The 19,538-nt window shown below is 40.4% G+C and overlaps 1 protein-coding gene across 1 annotated transcript in view; it reads right to left on the bottom strand.

The window, feature by feature from the left end:
• Nucleotides 1-7,078: 7,078 nt before the first annotated feature.
• EIF3H (eukaryotic translation initiation factor 3 subunit H) overlaps nucleotides 7,079-19,538 on the bottom strand; it is a 97,252-nt gene continuing 84,792 nt past the window's right edge. Inside the window, exons 6-8 of the mRNA XM_027561283.1 lie at nucleotides 12,517-12,637; nucleotides 9,027-9,159; nucleotides 7,079-7,320 (exon numbers count right to left, since the gene is read on the bottom strand). Of these exons, the coding sequence (XP_027417084.1) occupies nucleotides 7,223-7,320; nucleotides 9,027-9,159; nucleotides 12,517-12,637 (352 nt within the window). The 3' untranslated portion in view covers nucleotides 7,079-7,222. The remainder of the gene's footprint in view (nucleotides 7,321-9,026; nucleotides 9,160-12,516; nucleotides 12,638-19,538) is intronic.

Genomic DNA, 19,538 nt, shown 5'->3' with positions numbered 1-19,538 from the left:
TGAGCTGGGTCAGGGTGGCAGAGAAACAGTTATCAGAGGTTCTGAATTAGTCCCTAACATCTTGCTCGTTCCCGAGAATGTGTGACCATAATGCTCCAAATGCTCAGGAGGACATACGTGAACTCCACGGGGCAGCAGAGAGCATCTCACAAACAGAAAGGTGGGAACATGCAGGATCAACACTTAACACTCAAGCTCTTTTAAAATTGTTGAGACACAGAATAATACAAGAGTGAATGATCTAGGCTATTTTGGAAACAATATTTAAAGGTCTTGGAGCCTGTTTCCTCATCGGTAAATAAGAGTGTGTGAGGTGGCCAACAGCTCAGGCTGGGTTCCCTCCTGTTCTAGAATACTACTAATGTATCTGCAAAGGAACTTTGATTCCTCTATTACCTTGCAAGGCATTCTCAAACCCACTAAGGCCTAATAGCAAATAAGCCTTGGTATATACACGAGTTGGATTAGGTATTTTGAGGTTAAAAGCAACAGAAACCAACTCAAATTTGAAGGGGGAAAAAAGGCAGTGTTATTAAGATTCAAAAGTGTTTTTCTAAGACCCAAGGGCAGGAATACAAACAGGCTTCAGAAAAGGACTGGAAATAGAAAATCCAAGTGTTAGGAACTTGGAAGCTCTTTCCCACCTTTGTACCTTTCTGCTTCTTCCCCGCAAGCTCCTCTCTGCTACTCACCATTTTGTAACCTATACTACAAAATGTTTAACAAGAGGTTAGATAGTCCCTTGTGAAGAAACGAGCCCAAATGGACATTAGAATCCTTTCATCCCAATTACTATTTACCAGAAAAGGATCACTAATTGGGTGAGGTGTCCAGCCTGGTCTAATTATAAGGATGTTGGGGGTTCACCACTGGGATCCTATGAATTTAGGGGGTGGGCTAAATTAGGGGGAAACAGTTCCTCAAAATTGGTGGAAGATGGGGAGAGAATGGCTTACCACAGCAGAAGTGAAGATATCATACAAGCCGGAAGCTGCATGAGTTGAGAACAATTTCCTTAGTGTTGTGCTGAGCAAAGAGGTTGTGCCAGGTACTCAAGAGAGAACTTAAGACCTGAGCTCCAGTCCTGGTCCTGCCACCTAGGAGTATGTGAGCTTTAACCAATCACACCTTTTTCAAGCTTGATTTCATCATCCCTGAGCAAAAACTACCAAGTACCAGATACACTGGCTTCATAACACATTTGTACACCTTTCCTATCCCAAATGAGAAAACACATGAACAAGTACTTTGCAAACTGTAAAACAATTTATTAATGTAAGAAATTGTTTTAAAAGCTGTTTCAAATGCAATGTCATCAGTCTATTCACTTTCTTTTCCACATGTCTGGGGCTTTCGCCTCCAGACAGGCAGGCACAGAAAATCAGAGGGACTGGAAGCCAAAACACCACCACTCAACGGTTAAGACCAGACTAGGTATCTTGTGTAGTAGCACATGCATTTTTGTATTTCTTACGCCCACTGCCTCCTGAGAGTGCATTTGTGTTATAGCACAGTGGGCAAGAAGTGGGAATCACCAGCTGTAATTCCTCTCTGTATCTCATTAGAGGCCTAGTTTCCCCTTAATGCACATGAAGACCTTTCATTAGCAGTAATGGTGGCTGTACGCATCAATGAGAAAAATAGACCCGCACCATTTTGATCCAGGAGATGAGGTTACTGGGACTCTTGCCTGACTGGAGAATTATGACATTCAGAGATGCATGATTCCGTCAGGGGAAAAAAAAAAATTAAAATCTTTAAGAATGAAGTGCAATTTTAAAAGCCTCAAAACAGAGAAGGGCAAAAATCAAAACCAAAGAATCACAAGCAGATTGAGTCCAGGAATGGGTTAAGGAAATGAAAGCCAAATGACAAGATAAACAAAGGTGGGGAAAGATTACTCAGGGGATCTGACAAAATAAGAACAGTTTCCAATACATACAAAGTAAAACGTTGGCAAGAAGACGACTCCGGCCCAAGAAGAAAAGGCAAGGACCATTTACCGTCAGGAGCAGTAAACACTGCTGAAAGTTAAACAAATCCTTTGCCTTCAGGTCTACAAAGGAAGATGGAAGATGCCAGAAATGGCTGTGCCCTGGAAAAGGGTCAATGAAAAAAAATATTACTGAAGGAAATAAAAGTGACATCTGGGTTTATTCCTTGAGGTTGACACAAATGCTAGAAGCAGTAAGAATATTTTCCTACTGCAATCAACTGTAAATAAGGCCTCTTGGAAGTCGGACACCCTGCATTGTTAAGGGTCTGATGAAGTGGTCCTTTGCTTTTGTCCAAATGTAAAAACAGCACTTTTTGGATTAAAACAGGAGAAAAATCATTTTTACGTTTCTTCACAGTACAGCATCCATGTGTTACAATTTCTTTATACAGAGGAATTAGAGGGGTTGGTAGGAGAGAAGGCACATGGAAGGAAACTTTATCTGTTCATAGGCTGCGTTTAGTTCAACAAGTCTATGGGTTCCCAAAGAGCTGGACACGACTGAGTGACTGAACTGAGTACAAGTCCTACAGTAAGCATGGATTCAGCATCCCACTGCCATCCCCTCAACTCACAAAGGTTCCTTGCAATACTTAAGTTAGTGAGGTTCTGAGGCTGCACCCAGTCTTTGGCAGTCTGCTGGCCATTGATTTAATGAAAAGATTGAAAATGGGCTGCCTACCTCATAGTTGTAAAAAAAAAAAAAAAAAGCAACTGACTTCAAAATCAAGCCCACCAAATCACACTGATTGTATTAAACTGATCACATGAGTTCATGTGACAGCTTAACAGCCTCTGAGAACAAGGAGGATGTAGGTATTTAAAGAATTATCTGGGACAGACCAAATCCCCATAGAAAGGCCCAAACTCTTCAAGTTGGGGGTGGAGGCTCTTTGAAACCATTCCACATACAGGGACTGTATTCCTAAAATCATGACTGAGGTTTCAGTATAGCCATTGTGGGTTACACTGCAGAGCCAAGCAGGCTTAAGATGCGTCTGGGGACTTCCCAGGTGGCGCTAGTGGTAAAGAACCCACCTGCTAATGCAGGAGACTTAAGAGACATGGGTTTGATCCCTGGGTTGGGAAGATCCCCTGGAGGAGGTCATGGCAACGACTCCTGTATTCTTGCCGGGAGAATCCCACGGACAGAGGAGCCTGGCGGGCAACAGTCCATACGGTCACAAAGAGTCAGACACAAATGAAGTGACTTAGCATACACACACATAGGGAGTGTGCATCTATGTAGCAAGAAAGCTCAAGGCAACGGGTATTAGACCACAGCTGTTTGCTTCCACAATCAGTAATTTCCCAACAGCTCTAGCTCCTCAGGCCTCCTTTTCTACCTCAATAAGTCACATCAATCCCTGTCCCAATGGGTCCAAAGAGGCTCACACTCCAGTCTGGGAGTCACTGCCAGATAAGCAGGTTTGAACTTCTCCACAGCACATTCTCAGGCTACAGGAAGCAGAAACCACTCACTGCTTTTCCTGTCTTTATTAATACTGATAGACTCAGATCTTCAGCCTCTCCTTCATTACGTACCTATTAACCACCCCTTCCATACATGCCAAATAAAGAAGGGATCCTCTGCTGGCAAAGATGACTCGGATATGCTCTCTATAGATGGACACTTAAGTTATTTACTAAAATAAGCCCTAGTAAGCATTTGAAACTCCCAATACTTTGGCCACCTCATGCGAAGAGTTGACTCATTGGAAACAACTCTGATGCTGGGAGGGATTGGGGTCAGAAGGGGACAACAGAGAATGAGATGGCTCGATAGCATCACTGACTTGATGGACATGAGTTTGGGTGAACTCCAGGAGTTGGTGACGGACAGGGAGGCCTGGTGTGCTGCAATTCATGGGGTCACAAAGAGTCGGACACGACTGAGTGACTGAACTGAACTGAAGCATTTGAAAAGTTAAAAGTCACACAGTCCATGTCCAACTCTTTGCGATCCCATGGACTCTAGTCCACGGAATTCTCCAGGCCAGAATACTGGAGTGGGTAACCTTTCCCTTCTCCAGGGCATCTTCTTAACCCAGGCATCGAACCCAGGTCTCCCGCATTGCAGGCAGATTCTTTATCAGCTAAGCCACAAGGGAAGCCCAGGAATACTGGAATGAATAGCCTGTCCTTTCCCCAGTGGATATTCCTGACCCAGGAATTGAACTGGGGTCTTTTTCATTGCAGGCAGATTTTTTTACCAACTGAGCTATCAGGGAAGCCCATGGACTATACAGTCCATGGAATTCTCCAGGCCAGAATACTGGAGTGGGTAGCCGTTCTCTTCTCCAGGGGATCTTCCAAACCCAGGGATCTCCCGCATTGTAGGCAGATGCTTTTACCATCTGAGCCACCAGGGAAGCCTCATCTTGACCCAATTTGAGTATCATCAGCCCCATTTCTGATAGAATTATGGTAGAAAAAGATACCTAATGAAAAAATTTATGAATGGTATATTACATATTTATTTTGAATGAGAAATGTTTACTGTAAGATGGAATTTACAGCTTAAGTAAAAAATTCTTTCATGACATTCTCATATCCACACCCGAGTTTAATGCCAGCATGGTCTGAAAGTAAAGTTGACGTTATAAAAACATACTGTGAACAGTGTAGTAACATTTTAGAAGGCACTAAAATTTAAATATTTAGATGTTGCACATGAGAAATTACTGTACATGAGCTCCATTAATGAGGTTAACATTAGATAATCACATCTCCATTTCCAAGCTTCAAAAAAGGAAGAAGAAAGTTCTTTTAGTTTTACCCCCATTTTAAAAGGACAAGATACTTTGGGCAGGCTAAAAGATTCATTCTCTTGGGCATTTTTAAAGAAAAATGCTACTTTTTCTAGAGCCTTATAAAACATTATCTATGATTATGGGGTTAATATCAAACAGCCTTTGCTTTTCTTGGCTTATAACATTTAATTTTCCATTGGTTAACATGCTAGCTTTTTCTGTTCTTTTTGTTCTTGGGTTAAGTGAATGATTTATTAGACCTGGTACTCAGTTTATGAGCTTTTCTCATTTCAACTTGAAGAAACTGCAAATATTTATAGAAGATGAACCACATGTATTTGTTCCTGAAAAATGTCAGAATTTAGCACTCAAATCAAATGCCGAACAGAAGCTATTCCCTAACACTACATACTGCGGAGATTTAATTTCCATTGACATGTTTTCCTAAACAGTTTTTCCCACTACAGTAATTCCTAACTCAAAAACTACTGAAATCTTCTGTTAAGTATATGCTCACATATTACTGAGTTATGGGCACCTAAATAGTCCTACAGAATTTCAGAAAGATTCCCATCTTTAAAAAATACAATAATGAATGAATGAATCCGTTAACCATATGCCACGAGGGAAACACTACATGAGACTATGTTTGAACCAACTTTCCTTCTTTTCAGTTTGCTCTCTGATCCTTCAAGGCCGCTTTGCTTTTATTCACAAGGAAATTCTAAATCTAGGCAGCAAGAATTCGGGAAATGAACCAACAGTCTACCACCCACAAAGGCAGGGACTGGCTCTACCAATAATCCCCTCTGCCTAAGAGTCAAACTCAAACACATGCTCGCTCAAACAAGGAATCACCATGGAGGGACTGCAAAGCAGTATATATAATGTTCCTGAAGGTAACATGGCAATAAAAAGCCTCAGAACTGTATATACCCTTTGACCACTAAGTCTGCTTCTAGGAATTTATCCTAGGAAAACAAATTACATGTGAGCAAAAACCCAATATCCTCAGTGGAGAGCCCCGGAGCACACCCTTGGTCACAGCTCACACGGAGGCTGCTCCACACCTACCACGGCTCCCCACAAGCCCGCTGGTGCTCACACCACTCTGTAAGTAATACACCTGTCTCCTTCTCTCCTCTCCTCTGGACAAGGAGAGTCAGGCACAACCTGTCTGTGTTGTTGTTGCTCAGTTGCTAAGCAGTGTCCAACTCTTTGCAACCCTATGGACTGCAGGCTTCCCCATCCTTCACCGCCTCCTGGAGTTTGTTCAAACTCATGTCCGTTGAGTTGGCGATGCCATCCAACCATGTCATCCTCTGCCGCTGTCTTCTCCTTTTGCCTCAGTCTTTCCCAACATCAGGGCCTTTTCCAATGAGTCAGCTCTTCGTATCAAGTGGCCCATCTGCCTAAGGGCACACTAAAGGGAAAAGAAGGGAAAAGAGCCAGGGTGGAACCCAGCTGATTGATCCTAGGGTCCCAGTGCTGCCTCCAAAATAGTGTTGCAAAAAAAAAAAAAAGGATTTCTCTTCTTATCTGTTACCCATTCCTTTTGACTATCTTTCTAGGGCCATGTCTTCAAAGGGAAAATCACAGCAAGAGTCTCACAGGCATACCTCCACCATTTTGGGGACTCACTGATTTTGGTGTTATACAAATGGCAGGATTTTTAAAAATTTTCTTTCAAATGAAAAATTATTACAACTGTCCTTTCCCACTGAATGTAGTACTTATTTCTCAATTCCTCTTTCTCCACTCATAAAACTTGCTATTAGCAGAATTATTAATACAGTTCATGGTATAAAAAAATAAACATGAAGTCCTCAATTCAAACACATACACACACACAGAGAATGAATTTCATTTTCATACAAAACATGGTCCTTTAGCAAAATGATTTTTTTTTTTAAATTCTTGTGCCCAGTGAATGGCCTATGAGCATGGGGACCGGCCAACCATCATCCAAAGAAATGAAAAGCCAGCCACAGGAAGTACACCAAGCGATCCCAGGCCTGAGAACAAGGGGTGCCAGGGCAGGAGCAGGACGCCTGGGCTCCAGCTGCGCTCACTGGCAAGCGAAGAAGTCCGAGAATTCAGAGCAGGTGCCAGGGCTTCCAGGTCAGGCGTCGGGACAAGCAGCACAGGACCGGGTGGTTGAAATGTGGCACCGAAAAGGTAACCAACGTGATGAAGCCTGTAGGTGTGAACTGGGGAAACTTCTGGTCGAGCCTGCTTTATCGTCAGAAATACACAGGTATAAGCAAAAGAAAAATAAGAAGCTAAACATAATATGTATATATATACACACACATTGTCTAAAACCAAATGAGCGAGCAGTCAAGATTCCTTTATTTTTATTTTATTAATTGCTAGAAAGACTTTCCAATATTCCAATGTGCTTCTTCTAAGAGCTGCCCCAGTGTGATCTCAAGAGTCTATGTTAACTTCTTTTTCTGGCAACTTCCTCTTCTTAGTTGTTGTATTCTTGAAGAGCCTGGGCCATGAAGAGCTTGCCTAAGTTCTGGGCAGTGAACTCCTTGATGTTCTGGCAGTAAGTGTTAATCTGGCCTGTGCATTCAGGAAAGTGAAAAAGAGTCATAATGTTCCACAAATTGAAAAATGACCTAGAATACTAGTCACATGATAAACTCAGCATAATACAGAATTTTATTATGTTTTGAATCAATAACAAAAATGAAGCAGACTCAAAGATACAGAGAACACACTAGGGGTTACCAGTGGAGAGAGGGAAGAAGGGAGGCGTAATACAGGGGTAGGGGAATAAGCGGTACAAACTATTAGGTATAAAGTGAGCTAGAGGCTACACAACACAGGGATATAGCCAACATTTTATAATAACTACCAATGGAGTATAAACGTAAAAGAAACGGAACCGCTAGATTGCACAGCTGTTACTTACACAATATTGTACAGCAACTATACAGCAATAAAAATTGTTTTAAAAGAGTTAAGAATTCTATTCACTCATAAGGGATAATAAACAATTTCAGTTGTTTTGAAGATAAGCTATCTTCCATTCTTGGTTACATGGAGAATGAAGAAAAACGACAACTTTTTAAAAGACAATCAGCAGTTACTAGCACATGTTAGTTGTCAATCAAAATGTACTGACAGTGTAGATCAGACCAACACTGTAACTAAGAGAAGTGAGAAAACACCACTAGCTCTTCTCAGTCAGGTAGAAAGGAGACACCAACCAAAGAACAGAAACTGACCAGATCCCCCTGCCCCAGATGCTAACAACTACAGGAGTTTTGAGTCCATGCTCTGGAAGTATTAACAGCCTCCTGCTGCACCTCCAGAGCCAAGACAGAGCCAGAGTGGGAGTCCACGTGAGGGGAGGGCTCCATTACTGCCCGAGTCCTCAGATGAGTGATCTGATCTGATGCGACAGTTACACATTTCTTAAAAGTGTAAGAAATACAATTTTGCTTAAACTGGACCTTAGGTAAGAAATGTGTCTCAGTTTCCCAAATTTAATTTATACATGTACCAGAAAGCTTTAAGGAATTTGGAATTTTCTCCTGCTCTAAAATATGTCAACAGAAATGAGAAACTGTAGAGGATCAGCTTTTCTGTGAGTTGGATTTTCACACTAACAAATCTCTTGGACAACTGGCTGACTAAAACAAACACTATTCAACCACATTTACACAGAAATAAGTTATTACAGCTAAGTAAGAGCATGAATGTTATATATTCAACATCAGGTCCTAGCACAGGACAAAAGGCCTCCACTACCTTAAGGCAGTGTTAAATGTTAGGTATCCCCTGAGAAACTCCATCCAGAGTTACACTCATGTTGCTACAATACGAGTCAAAGTAAGGGAGATGCTTCTTCGAGTCAAAAACTACAATTAATTTCACATACCCACATTCAGGCCAGGCTCAATCAGGCTAGAGCACCAAAAGAGGGGTTTCAGCTAAATGATCGTTTCCATTATGAGACAATAAACATTTTCTCTTGGTTTCTATGTTAGATGATCCACAATAAAAACTTTCTCATTTTAGAAAGTTGATATAATCCCACCTCAGAAGTGTCTGTTAAGATAAACACCGAGTGGAGCACTGAAAAGGACCTTAGAAATAACAAGGACTGACAAACTCTTAAATTTCAGAAATTACAGATGCCAGATTCAAGTTCATCATTCAACCATTTGAAATACACTATCTTACTGTTAGTGAACCTCCCATCGTCTTCTGCTTCCTAAAGAATAAAGAAAACCAGCCATGCTCTGCACGGCCAGCAGTACCTGCAATGAGCAGAGAATCCATCCTGGCAGGGGGCTGGTGCGGTTTGAAGAGTTTGGACAGATCCTCCTCAGGGAGCGGGGGTTCTCCTCGGCTCTGGCGCTGCATGTTCTCCTGCTGGCGACGCTGCTGATACTAAAATTCAGACGGGGGACGGCTGGGTTACTGTTCTCTACCCAAGGAGAAAAATAACACCTCCCTCACTAATGCGATAAGCAGAAATCCCACTGCTTTGATTCCAATCTCGGTTTTATAAACCCAACCCTTCCTAATCCTTGCCTCTAAGAGGCTAAATATGGCGACAGTCATGACAATCAAAGAAAACTTTGTTATAAACTCTAGTGTCATTCTGAGTTCTAAGAGTCTAATCTAACTAATGATTTGGAAAAGCAAAACTGGTTATGTGAGGGGGCTTCAAAGGCAAAGAAGCTCAAGAAGAGTGAGCAAAAAGGGAGGAACTTGACCATTTATGACAACAGGGTAATAACAGCACTACAAGTATGATGCATCCTAACTTACAGAACTAAGTAATGAAATACCACAGTGTAGAATTTTTTCAACTTTATCTCTATTGACCAAAAGAACAATAATATTGATGATGTTACTATTATAACATCACTGTAACAACATACTATTATCATAATAGTAAATACTATTATTATTCTTAACAACAGATAAACCACCACAGCTGAGAATGAATATTAGTTCAGATAACACTTCAAAAACTTTCAAACTCTGGATTCTATGATTCAACGCAGAAAAAGTGGGAGTATATATAAAGACATAGACCAACTATAAACTTACAGTTCTAATTACAATCAAGATGCTAATAGCTGTGAACTGCTTAAAACAGCAAAGGGAGTAATAGCCCATGCACAGCTTAAAAGGTCAGGTAATGGCAAACCCAGCAGTATCCACAGGACTGGAAATAGTCAGTTTTCATTCCAATCCCAAAGAAAGGCAATGCCAAAGAATGCTCAAACTACTGCACAATTGCACACATCTCACATGCTAGTAAAGTAATGCTCAAAATTCTCCAAGCCAGGCTTCAGCAATACGTGAACCATAAACTTCCAGATGTTCAAGCTGGTTTTAGAAAAGGCAGAGGAACCAGAGATCAAATTGCCAACATCTGCTGGATCATGGAAAAAGCAAGAGAGAGTTCCAGAAAAACATCTATTTCTGCTTTATTGACTATGCCAAAGCCTTCGACTGTGTGGATCACAATAAACTGTGGACAATTCTGAAAGAGATGGGAATACCATACCACCTGACCTGCCTCTTGAGAAATCTGTGTGCAGGTCAGGAAGCAACAGTTAGAACTGGACATGGAACAACAGACTGGTTCCAAATAGGAAAAGGAGTACGTCAAGGCTGTACACTGTCACCCTGCTTATTTAATTTCTATGCAGAGTACATCATTAGAAACTCTGGGCTGGAAGAAGCACAAGCTGGAATCAAGATTGCCGGGAGAAATATCAATAACCTCAGATATGCAGATGACACCACTGTTATGGCAGAAAGTGAAGAGGAACTCAAAAGCCTCTTGATGAAAGTGAAAGAGGAGAGTGAAAAAGTTGGCTTAAAGCTCAACATTCAGAAAACGAAGATCATGGCATCTGGTCCCATCACTTCCTGGCAAATAGATGGGGAAACAGTGGCAAGTGTCAGACTTTATTTTTCTGGGCTCCAAAATCACTGCAGATGGTGACTGCAGCCATGAAATTAAAAGACGCTTACTCCTTGGAAGAAAAGTTATGACCAACCTAGACAGCATATTGAAAAGCAGAGACATTACTTTGCCAACAAAGGTCTGTCTATTCAAGGCTATGGTTTTTCCAGTGGTCATGTATGGATGTGAGAGTTGGGCTGTGAAGAAAGCTGAGGGCCGAAGAATTGATGCTTTTGAACTGTGGTGTTGGTGAAGACTCTTGAGAGTCCCTTGGACTGCAAGGAGATCCAACCAGAACATTCTAAAGGAGATCAGCCTGGGTGTTCTTTGGAAGGAAAAATGTTAAAGCTGAAACTCCAGTACTTTGGCCACCTCATGCAAAGAGCTGACTCATTGGAAAAGACTCTGATGCTGGGAAGGATTGGGGGCAGGAGGAAAAGGGGACGACAGAGGATGAGATGGCTGGATGGCATCACCGACTTGATGAACGTGAGTTTGAGTGGACTCCTGGAGATGGTGAGGGACAGGGAGGCCTGGTGTGCTGTGATTCATGGGGTCGCAAAGAGTCAGACACGACTGAGCAACTGAACTGAACTGAACTGAATGGCAAACCAGGGTAGGCTAGTAAAAATTTTAAGTTCTTAGATTCCTAAAGAAGGGAAGTAACTTGCCTTGAGAAGATTTCTATTTACTATGAGGCATGAGAACAGAAGTTAGACAAATCTAAAAAGGGTTATGAATGGTGCTAAGAACAAATGTCAAGTGTAAAAATTTATGACAGAATTCCAAAAAAACTCTCTTAAAATTGGTTCCCAGAATCAACTGTCTCATTAGTGACAGATTCTCAACTTGATCTTCCAGTTGAGCCTGAACTATAGGAAGGGCCAGTAGGAGAAAGGATCAAGACGGTTTTATTTTCCCCAGAGACATTCAACATTACCATCTTCATCACCATCTTTTCAGTTAAAAAAAAAAAAAAGGTATTTTATGTATGCTGAAAAAATACATTTTAAATTTCAGTAAATATATGAACATTGAAATTAATTTTTAAATAAAATACTCTCAGAACAACTTAGTTGTGCTTAGAATTCTATAGTTACCAACACCTAAAGTACACTGTAATGAACAGACTAATCAAACACTCGCATGGATGTACATCCTGGAATCAACTGTCTATGAACCAAATGCTAAGAATATTCTGGAGCAATATAGTCCAAAACAGTATTCCACGAACTGTGAGAATCAATCATGTGGCCTTCAGGCAACACTGACAAAGAAAAGTATGATTGGCCAGAGCAGTATGGATGTGCATATGAGAACATCCAGGTAATCCTAGGGTTTTTCTGTATTATACTATCTGTTTCACAGCAGTTGGTCTGTGATAGGTTATTTGATAGGTTATTTCCTATCAAAATTGCTTGCTCTTAATCACAATTGCTCAGTTCTTAAAATGAACTGGAGATTGATAACTGTACTGCAATAAGCCACTAGCAGACCAATTATAGTTAGTAAAGAAATGAGCTGTGACCCTCCAGAATCTCTCTGCCTGATTTTCTCAATAAATGTAGCCCTTATTTGCATAACCTTGGCATTACCATCTGAGCTTAAAATACTAGCTCTCTTCAAGATAGGTATTATTAAGTACAACTTGCAAATAATCTATTAGGAACATATTATATAAAGAATAATCTTTTAAAATATGATACAGAGTTACCAGCTAAGAGTCAATGATTTATTAATTTAGGTCATTTTGAAGATGACTCTTGAAGCATCATACTTAGAAATGAATTCTATGTTAGCTGATTTTCCCAGATACCAACCTGATGTTTCTGCTGCTGCTGTTTACTCGTGTTCCTCATGTACGTGTTGTATTTAACTATATCTTGACTCATTTCATCCACTCTGTCCATCAGCAACTGGAGTGTCTTCCCCAAGTGATTGCTGAAATATAAAGTACAGATACTGACATGTCGAACTTTTAAAGTTAAAGCTCTGCCACTGCTCTAATGTGATGTGCCATTTGCTTTAAAAAAAAAAAAAGCACACACATACAAGAAAGCAAGGGTGGAGGAAAGAATGTGAGTCAGCATGTTATTAAACTTTTTGTATCAAATCCACAAGTGTAACTACAGTGGTATTTGAAATAGTTCAGTTTCTTACTGTGAGAGCATACACACGTCAAAGCAGTAAACAGTTAAACGTAGCAGCAGCAGGGTTATCTAAAACGTGTACTTTTGGAACACCAAGTTTAACCTAAGCTCACTACTCCTTACACTTCCTTATCCCCACCACGGCCCTCCCTAACTGTGCTCCAGACATTCAGATTAGAAGTCACAGAAAGGAAGAACCAGGCAGAGACTTGACACTTCTGGCACGTGATTTCTCTACCTGGCAGGTTCTGAAAGAGTAACAGCAGCATTTATTCTGCAAGGCCAAATGAAGAGGGCTCCTTTCCCTCTACCCTTCCTAGAATCTGAAATATAGTCATTTTTCATCTTTTCCTCTCCAGAAATTTCGACTGTAGCTTACTTACCAAAATCTTCTTATAAAGTGATGCTAACGGTTTGTACAATGCCCATCATATTCACTGATTTCCTCCTGCAACCATCTCCTACCATGGTGAGGCCCACTACACACAGATGTAATCTAAAAATAACTAGCTGACAAACAGGATTCACTCATTCGTTCCCAAAGACTATTTACTAAATGACTATTCTGTTCCAGTCTCAGTGCTGTTACTAAGGAGCGCTGTTAATGAGGAGACAACAGTGAATGAGACGTTCCTAGTCTTGGTCTTCACTAGCTTACAGTTGACAGGAAGAAGGGAAGAGACGAGATAGACACTTAGATAGTATGGTCAGAATATTTCTTTTAAAAGACGACAGGTTGAAAGCAAAGGATTAGAAGGCATCAGCCATGCAAAAAGTATTCTAGGTGGAAGAAAGCACAAGTGCTGAAGGCCTGAGATGGGCAACAACTAGAGAGATTTTAAAATATGGGGCCTGATGTGGGAGGAACAGAGACAGGTTAGGGAGGTCAGACAAGCATGTATGAGGAACTGCTGGCTGTCCATGCAACACTCCAAGAACACAGTGCAAATGAGACCTGTGACTCTAACATGAACTGTGCCCTGGTGACATGCTGCTGCTGCTGCTGCTAAGTCGCTTCAGTCGTGTCCGACTCTGTGTGACTCCATATACGGCAGCCCACAAGGCTCCCCCGTCCCTGAGGTTCTCCAGGCAAGAACAGTGGAGTGGGTTGCCATTGCCTTCTCCAATGTGGGAAAGTGAAAAGTGAAAGTGAAGTCGCTGAGTCTTGTCCAACTCTTAGCGACCCCATGGACTGCGGCCCACCAGGCTCCTCCATCCATGGGATTTTCCAGGCAGGAGTACTGGAGTAGGGTGCCAATGCCTTCTCCACCCTAGTGACATGTTTTGCCTTAAATTTTAAAATGACCACCCTGGCTGCTATACAAAGAATACACTGGAGAGTAGAAACCAGAAGATGGTAAAGAGTCAGAAAACTAAGATCACGGCATCTGGTCCCATCACTTCATGGCAAATACATGGGGAAACAAAGGAAACAGTAACAGACTTAATTTTTTTGGGCTCCAAAATCACTGCAGATGGTGACTGCAGCCATGAAATTAAAAGATGCTTGCTCCTTGGAAGAACAGTTATAACCAACCTAGACAGCATATTAAAAAGCAGAGACATTACTTTACCAACATAGGTCCATCTACTCAAAGCTTTGGTTTTTCCAGTAGTCATGTATGGATGTGAGAGTTGGACTATAAGGAAAGTTGAGCGCTGAAGAATTGATGCTTTTGAACTATGGTGTTGGAGAAGACTCTTCAGAGTCTCTTGGACTGCAAGGAGATCCAACCAGCCCATCCTAAAGGAAATCAGTCCTGAATATTCACTGGAAGGACTGATGCCGAAGCTAAAACTCCAATACTTTGGCCACCTGATGCAAAGAACTAACTCATTGGAAAACACCCTGATGCTGGGAAAGATCGAAGGTGGGAGGAGAAGGGGACAAGAGAGGACGAGATGGTTGGATGGCATCACCGACTCAATGGACGTGAGTTTGAGTAAGCTCCAGGAGTTGATGATGGATAGGGAGGCCTGGTGTGATGTAGTCCACGCGGTCACGAAGAGTTAGACAGGACTGAGTGACTGAACTGAACTGACAGAAGTGCTGGAAAGAATGAAGAGAAATTAGAACACTCACACATTTGTAGTGAGAATGTAAAACGGTGCTGCCACTGTGGAAACCAGTTTGGTGGTACCTCGAAGAGTTAAACACAAAGTTACCACATGACCCAGCAATTCTATTCCTAGGTGTGTATATAAATATATGTATACACACACACTCAAAGGAACTGAAAAATCATGCTCGTACAAAAACTCGTACGTGTATGTTAATGTCTGGATTATTCAAAACAGCCAGAAAGTGGGAACAAGAAAAGGATAAATAAATTGTGATACATCCATATAATGGAATACTACTGCATCATAAAGAGAATAAAGTATTGATCCATGAATGAAACTTAAAGGCATTACACTAAGTGAAAGAAACCAGACACAAATGCCACTTATCATATGGCTCTATTTATATGAAATGTCCAGAAGAGGCAAATCCACAGAGACAGAAAGTAACAAGTGACTGCAAGGGGATGGGGGATGAGAATTGGTACCGATTGCACAATACTGCAAATATATTAAAAATGTATTCCTTAAAAATGGTTAAAATGGTGCCTTCCTTTTCTGTGAGTTTATCTCTGCTTTTAAAACTGCACACACACACGCACGAAATACACTGTGGTATTAGACAGTAGTGGCAGTGGCATGCACTAGCCCCCTGGCAGTTAGCACAGAGGAAAACGGGCAGAACTGAGAGAGGAATCAAGGGTGACTCCCAGTTTCCATGCCTGAGCAGATGCATGGTTGGTTACAGCACTTAAGACAGAAAAGAGACTGAGGAAGAAACAGAATGGGAATCCTGGGAATGAGTAAAACTAGATCCAGCTAAAACATGAATTCTATATGGATTCCATCTGTAACCTAAACAAAAAGAAAGCTTTGACTCTCCATCTTAAATAGCAGACAGAGCACAGGTCTGGCCTCTGTGGGTGTGTATAAATCAATCTTTTAATTCTAGGTTTGGCACTGCCTACCTTACCTTGAGAGCTTGGCCTGATGACTTAACCTAAAAATCAAGTGCTTTTTGCAAATTAAATCTTATTTAATATTTATCTTATTATAATCTTGTGAATCACCTTTAACTTTCAGATATTTCTTCTTCCTTGGAAATCAGATTAAGTATTCACTCTGGTTTTTTTTCCAATTTCTTAATAGTCTGATTTTAATTCATCTGTAATTTGAGCTGATAGTGCAAGATGAGGATTAAAAATATTTTTCCCCCAATATCTAATCAAATGTCCAGATCGACTGATTATTTACACTGCTTTCCAAATAACTTCTGAAATTTAACAATACTGTGTCCTCTCGCATGCATTCTTTCAATATACATTACTAAGTACATACTTACTTTCCCAGTCACACTCAGAACATTCTACTGAGAAGAAAGGAACACAAAGAGAGAAGTGCAACACAGTGGTGGGAGACTATAATAGAAGAGAAGCATAAAAGATAGTTTGATAGGATCAGATGAAGACCCTCCAGATTATGTGACAGCTGTATTTTGAGTTTTTGAAGGAGTTGGAGATGGGAGCTGAAGACAAGGAACACGGGAAGGGACACTTCAGATACTGTGTGTAGGAAGCCTGTTCAGAGACACTGGCATGAAAAGTGTGACACATCTGCAGAACCACAATTAACTCAGTACATCAGAAGCTCGGAAGAAGGGCAAGATGAGGGGAAAAAGAGAGCAATGAACCTGAAGAGGCAAACAGTCACACAGCAGAGACTCTTGGAAGCCAGGGCTAGAAGTCTGGATTCTATTCTAAGGACAAAGGGGTCTCAGCCAAAATTCTAAGCAAAGGAGTAATGTGATCATACACTTTAGTTTTAGCAAGATAACTGCAATGAAAGAGGAAAAGGTCAGAAGCAGGAAATTAAGAGACTGTGAAAGTAATCAGGAAAAGAAATAATGAGCCCCTGACCGAAGGTAGCCACAGACAAGGATGTAGATGAGATCACCCCAGGAATCACATACAGGAAGACAGACCCCAAGGAACACATAGTTTAGGGATGAGCAGAGGAAGGCTGACTGTGGAGAAAGACAAGAAACCCAGTAGTAGAATCCTAGACTCAAAATATTTCAGGAAGAATCTGTTATCAGCACTTTAAATGCTTAAGAGTCTACCATATCCAGCAATATCGTGATTAAGTCATCTTGTGTGGCTTGAGCAAAAACTCTATCACAGAATAGATGGAACACTGAGTGTTTAGGATAAGTGGGAAATGAGTAAATACAGACAGTGACATGCAGAAAATCCTATTAAAAAGTTTGTAAAGGAAAAAATGAAGTAAATGGTGAAAGGAAATGGATAAACTGATACAAGGTCAAAAGGTGTTCTTTTTGGAACTTCGTCTTTTAAGATGAGAGAAGCTTAAACAAGTTTAAATGTCCTTACTTATTCTTAGGAGATGCATGTTCAAGTATTTAGGGGTTAAGTATCAGGTCTGTAATTTACTTTCAAATGGTTCAGGGAAGAACCCATTTATGTCTACAAAGAGAGTGGGTGCAAAGGTATACAAGTAAAGGTTTATGCATGTTTATTGTATGATTTAACATTCTTTCAATTTTTCTCAAGAGTCAAGCATTTAAAAAAAACTTTTTATTTTTTTTAAATGGAGAAAGCCAGTCAACAAATGTAACAGAAAAGAATCAGTACAAAGAGGAACTGGAGATACTCAGGAAAAAGGGTGCAGAAAAAGACAGACCAGATGAGACCTCAGAGAGACCCTGAACTCTCATGTTCACCAGTGAAAGAATTGAAGCCCAAAGAAATACGAAATACTGTAATTCACTACAGGATTATTTGTTATATAAGTCATTTATATCCTGAAGTGCAAAGAAATTCAGAGAAGGGAAAGGTCAGCCCCAGTCCTTGACTGGGTGATGGAGGAGAGGGTAGAGAGACAGGAAAAAGCCACTGAGGAGAATTACTGCCACTGCAGAGAAACATCGAGTATTTGTTTCCAGATCTTATATCCGGGACTCTGACTGCACCGATTTCAGCAACAAGAAAGGTACTACCAGAACAGACCTTCCCTCACTACCAAAAACTGTCTTTCATGTAAAGTACTAACGTCACGTGTTATATAGGCAAATGTTATACTGGAAGAGCGCAAGCACAGGTATGCAGACTGTAAACATCTCATAACAGTCTATTACAAGAATGCTCTTCAGAAACCTAACCAGCAAGAAATACTTGAAAATCTGCACAGTTCAGGTCTTGAAGGGTAAAAGGAATTAATAATAATACAGAACTGTTTCACAGATAACGTTCACAGGGAATCAGGTACATTACCAAGAGCAACTTTATGGGGATCTTTTCAGTACCAGTGCAACCAGAATACTGAAACAGAGTTACTCTTCAGAGTCTCAATAATACAGTCTTTTCTTTTATTGCCCAGGAAACAAAGAACTGGAAACAGATAACTTAAACAGATGTGAACCAGGACGCACAGTGACAGGCCTGCTCTGGCTGCAGTGTCAATTTGTCCTTACTATCCTTCATGTATGATGCCCGCACTTAGTTTATTTTTTAAAGAGGAAAAAAAACAGATTTTTTTTCATGTGTGAAAAACTGAAGGCTTGTGTAACACATTTTTAAAAATTAATAAAGGCTGTTATGAAATAACCGCACCAAAACTTCCATCTAATAAAATTGAGAATCAGAATTTTTCAAATGAAAGGGAATGTAGTATGTTTTATTCATAGCATAGAGCAAATTTATCAGGTAAATCAAAAAACTGATACACATATGGGTTGTGAAAAGCAAGACCAAGCAAAGTGTTTATGGAGCTACTTCAGAATGATTTCTGAGGCAGTTTCTTAGAAAAAATTTGTATGGCAAATGATGATTAACATCATCGTGCTACTAATGTTAGAAATTAAAATCTGAGAGGCATGAAGGTTACATTTATTTCAGTGTTTTAAATTAGTATTATCAATTCGGGTCAATGTAGCAGTCCATTAATATAAGCACAGCTTCAGGGTTGCTTCTTTTTTTTCTCCCCAAAGGAATAGCAATTTACCCTTTTAAATAGCTTCACATGGAAAGCAAAGGCCTTTTCCTATTTCACATAAAATACAGAAGATAAAAACTATAATAAAATAAATATTTGTCCTGATCTTAGTTGCTATGGTGAACTAGGAACAGTTTCTTGGCTATTATAAATGCTGCTTTGGACAGACAGACATTGCAGACCAGCTCACTGGTAATGGGAAAGCAGAGAAGGGCTGTATTTGTTTTGTATGATCAATAAAGGAAGCTTGGGAAAAGGTGAAGACATAAATTATATAAGCAAAAGCTTTCACATAGTAAATTTAAAATTATTATATAACTATATACTTAATACATCAAATTGTAACCTTGCATGTTGAAAAAGGTTCTTAGCTCAGTGCTTTAAATACAGGTGTGCCAAGTGTGTTTGTGAAAGCAATCAAGAAAAATATGACCTTCTAAAAGAGACAAATTAAAGGACTATTATGAATGTATGTTTGCAGTCAAACAGTACACTCTTTAGTGCCAAATGAGCCTTACAACCTGGCTGTATTACTTAGCACTCCGTTTACCATCCAGTTTCCATCTCCTTCCTCTGTAAAGACTTTCTAATGGTCTCTGTGATGAGTTCAAGCAATGGGA

The sequence above is a fragment of the Bos indicus x Bos taurus genome, chromosome 14 (genome assembly GCF_003369695.1).
Source record: "Bos indicus x Bos taurus breed Angus x Brahman F1 hybrid chromosome 14, Bos_hybrid_MaternalHap_v2.0, whole genome shotgun sequence".
NCBI classification, from domain to species: Eukaryota; Metazoa; Chordata; class Mammalia; order Artiodactyla; family Bovidae; genus Bos; species Bos indicus x Bos taurus.
This window is presented reverse-complemented; position numbering and strand designations above follow the sequence as displayed.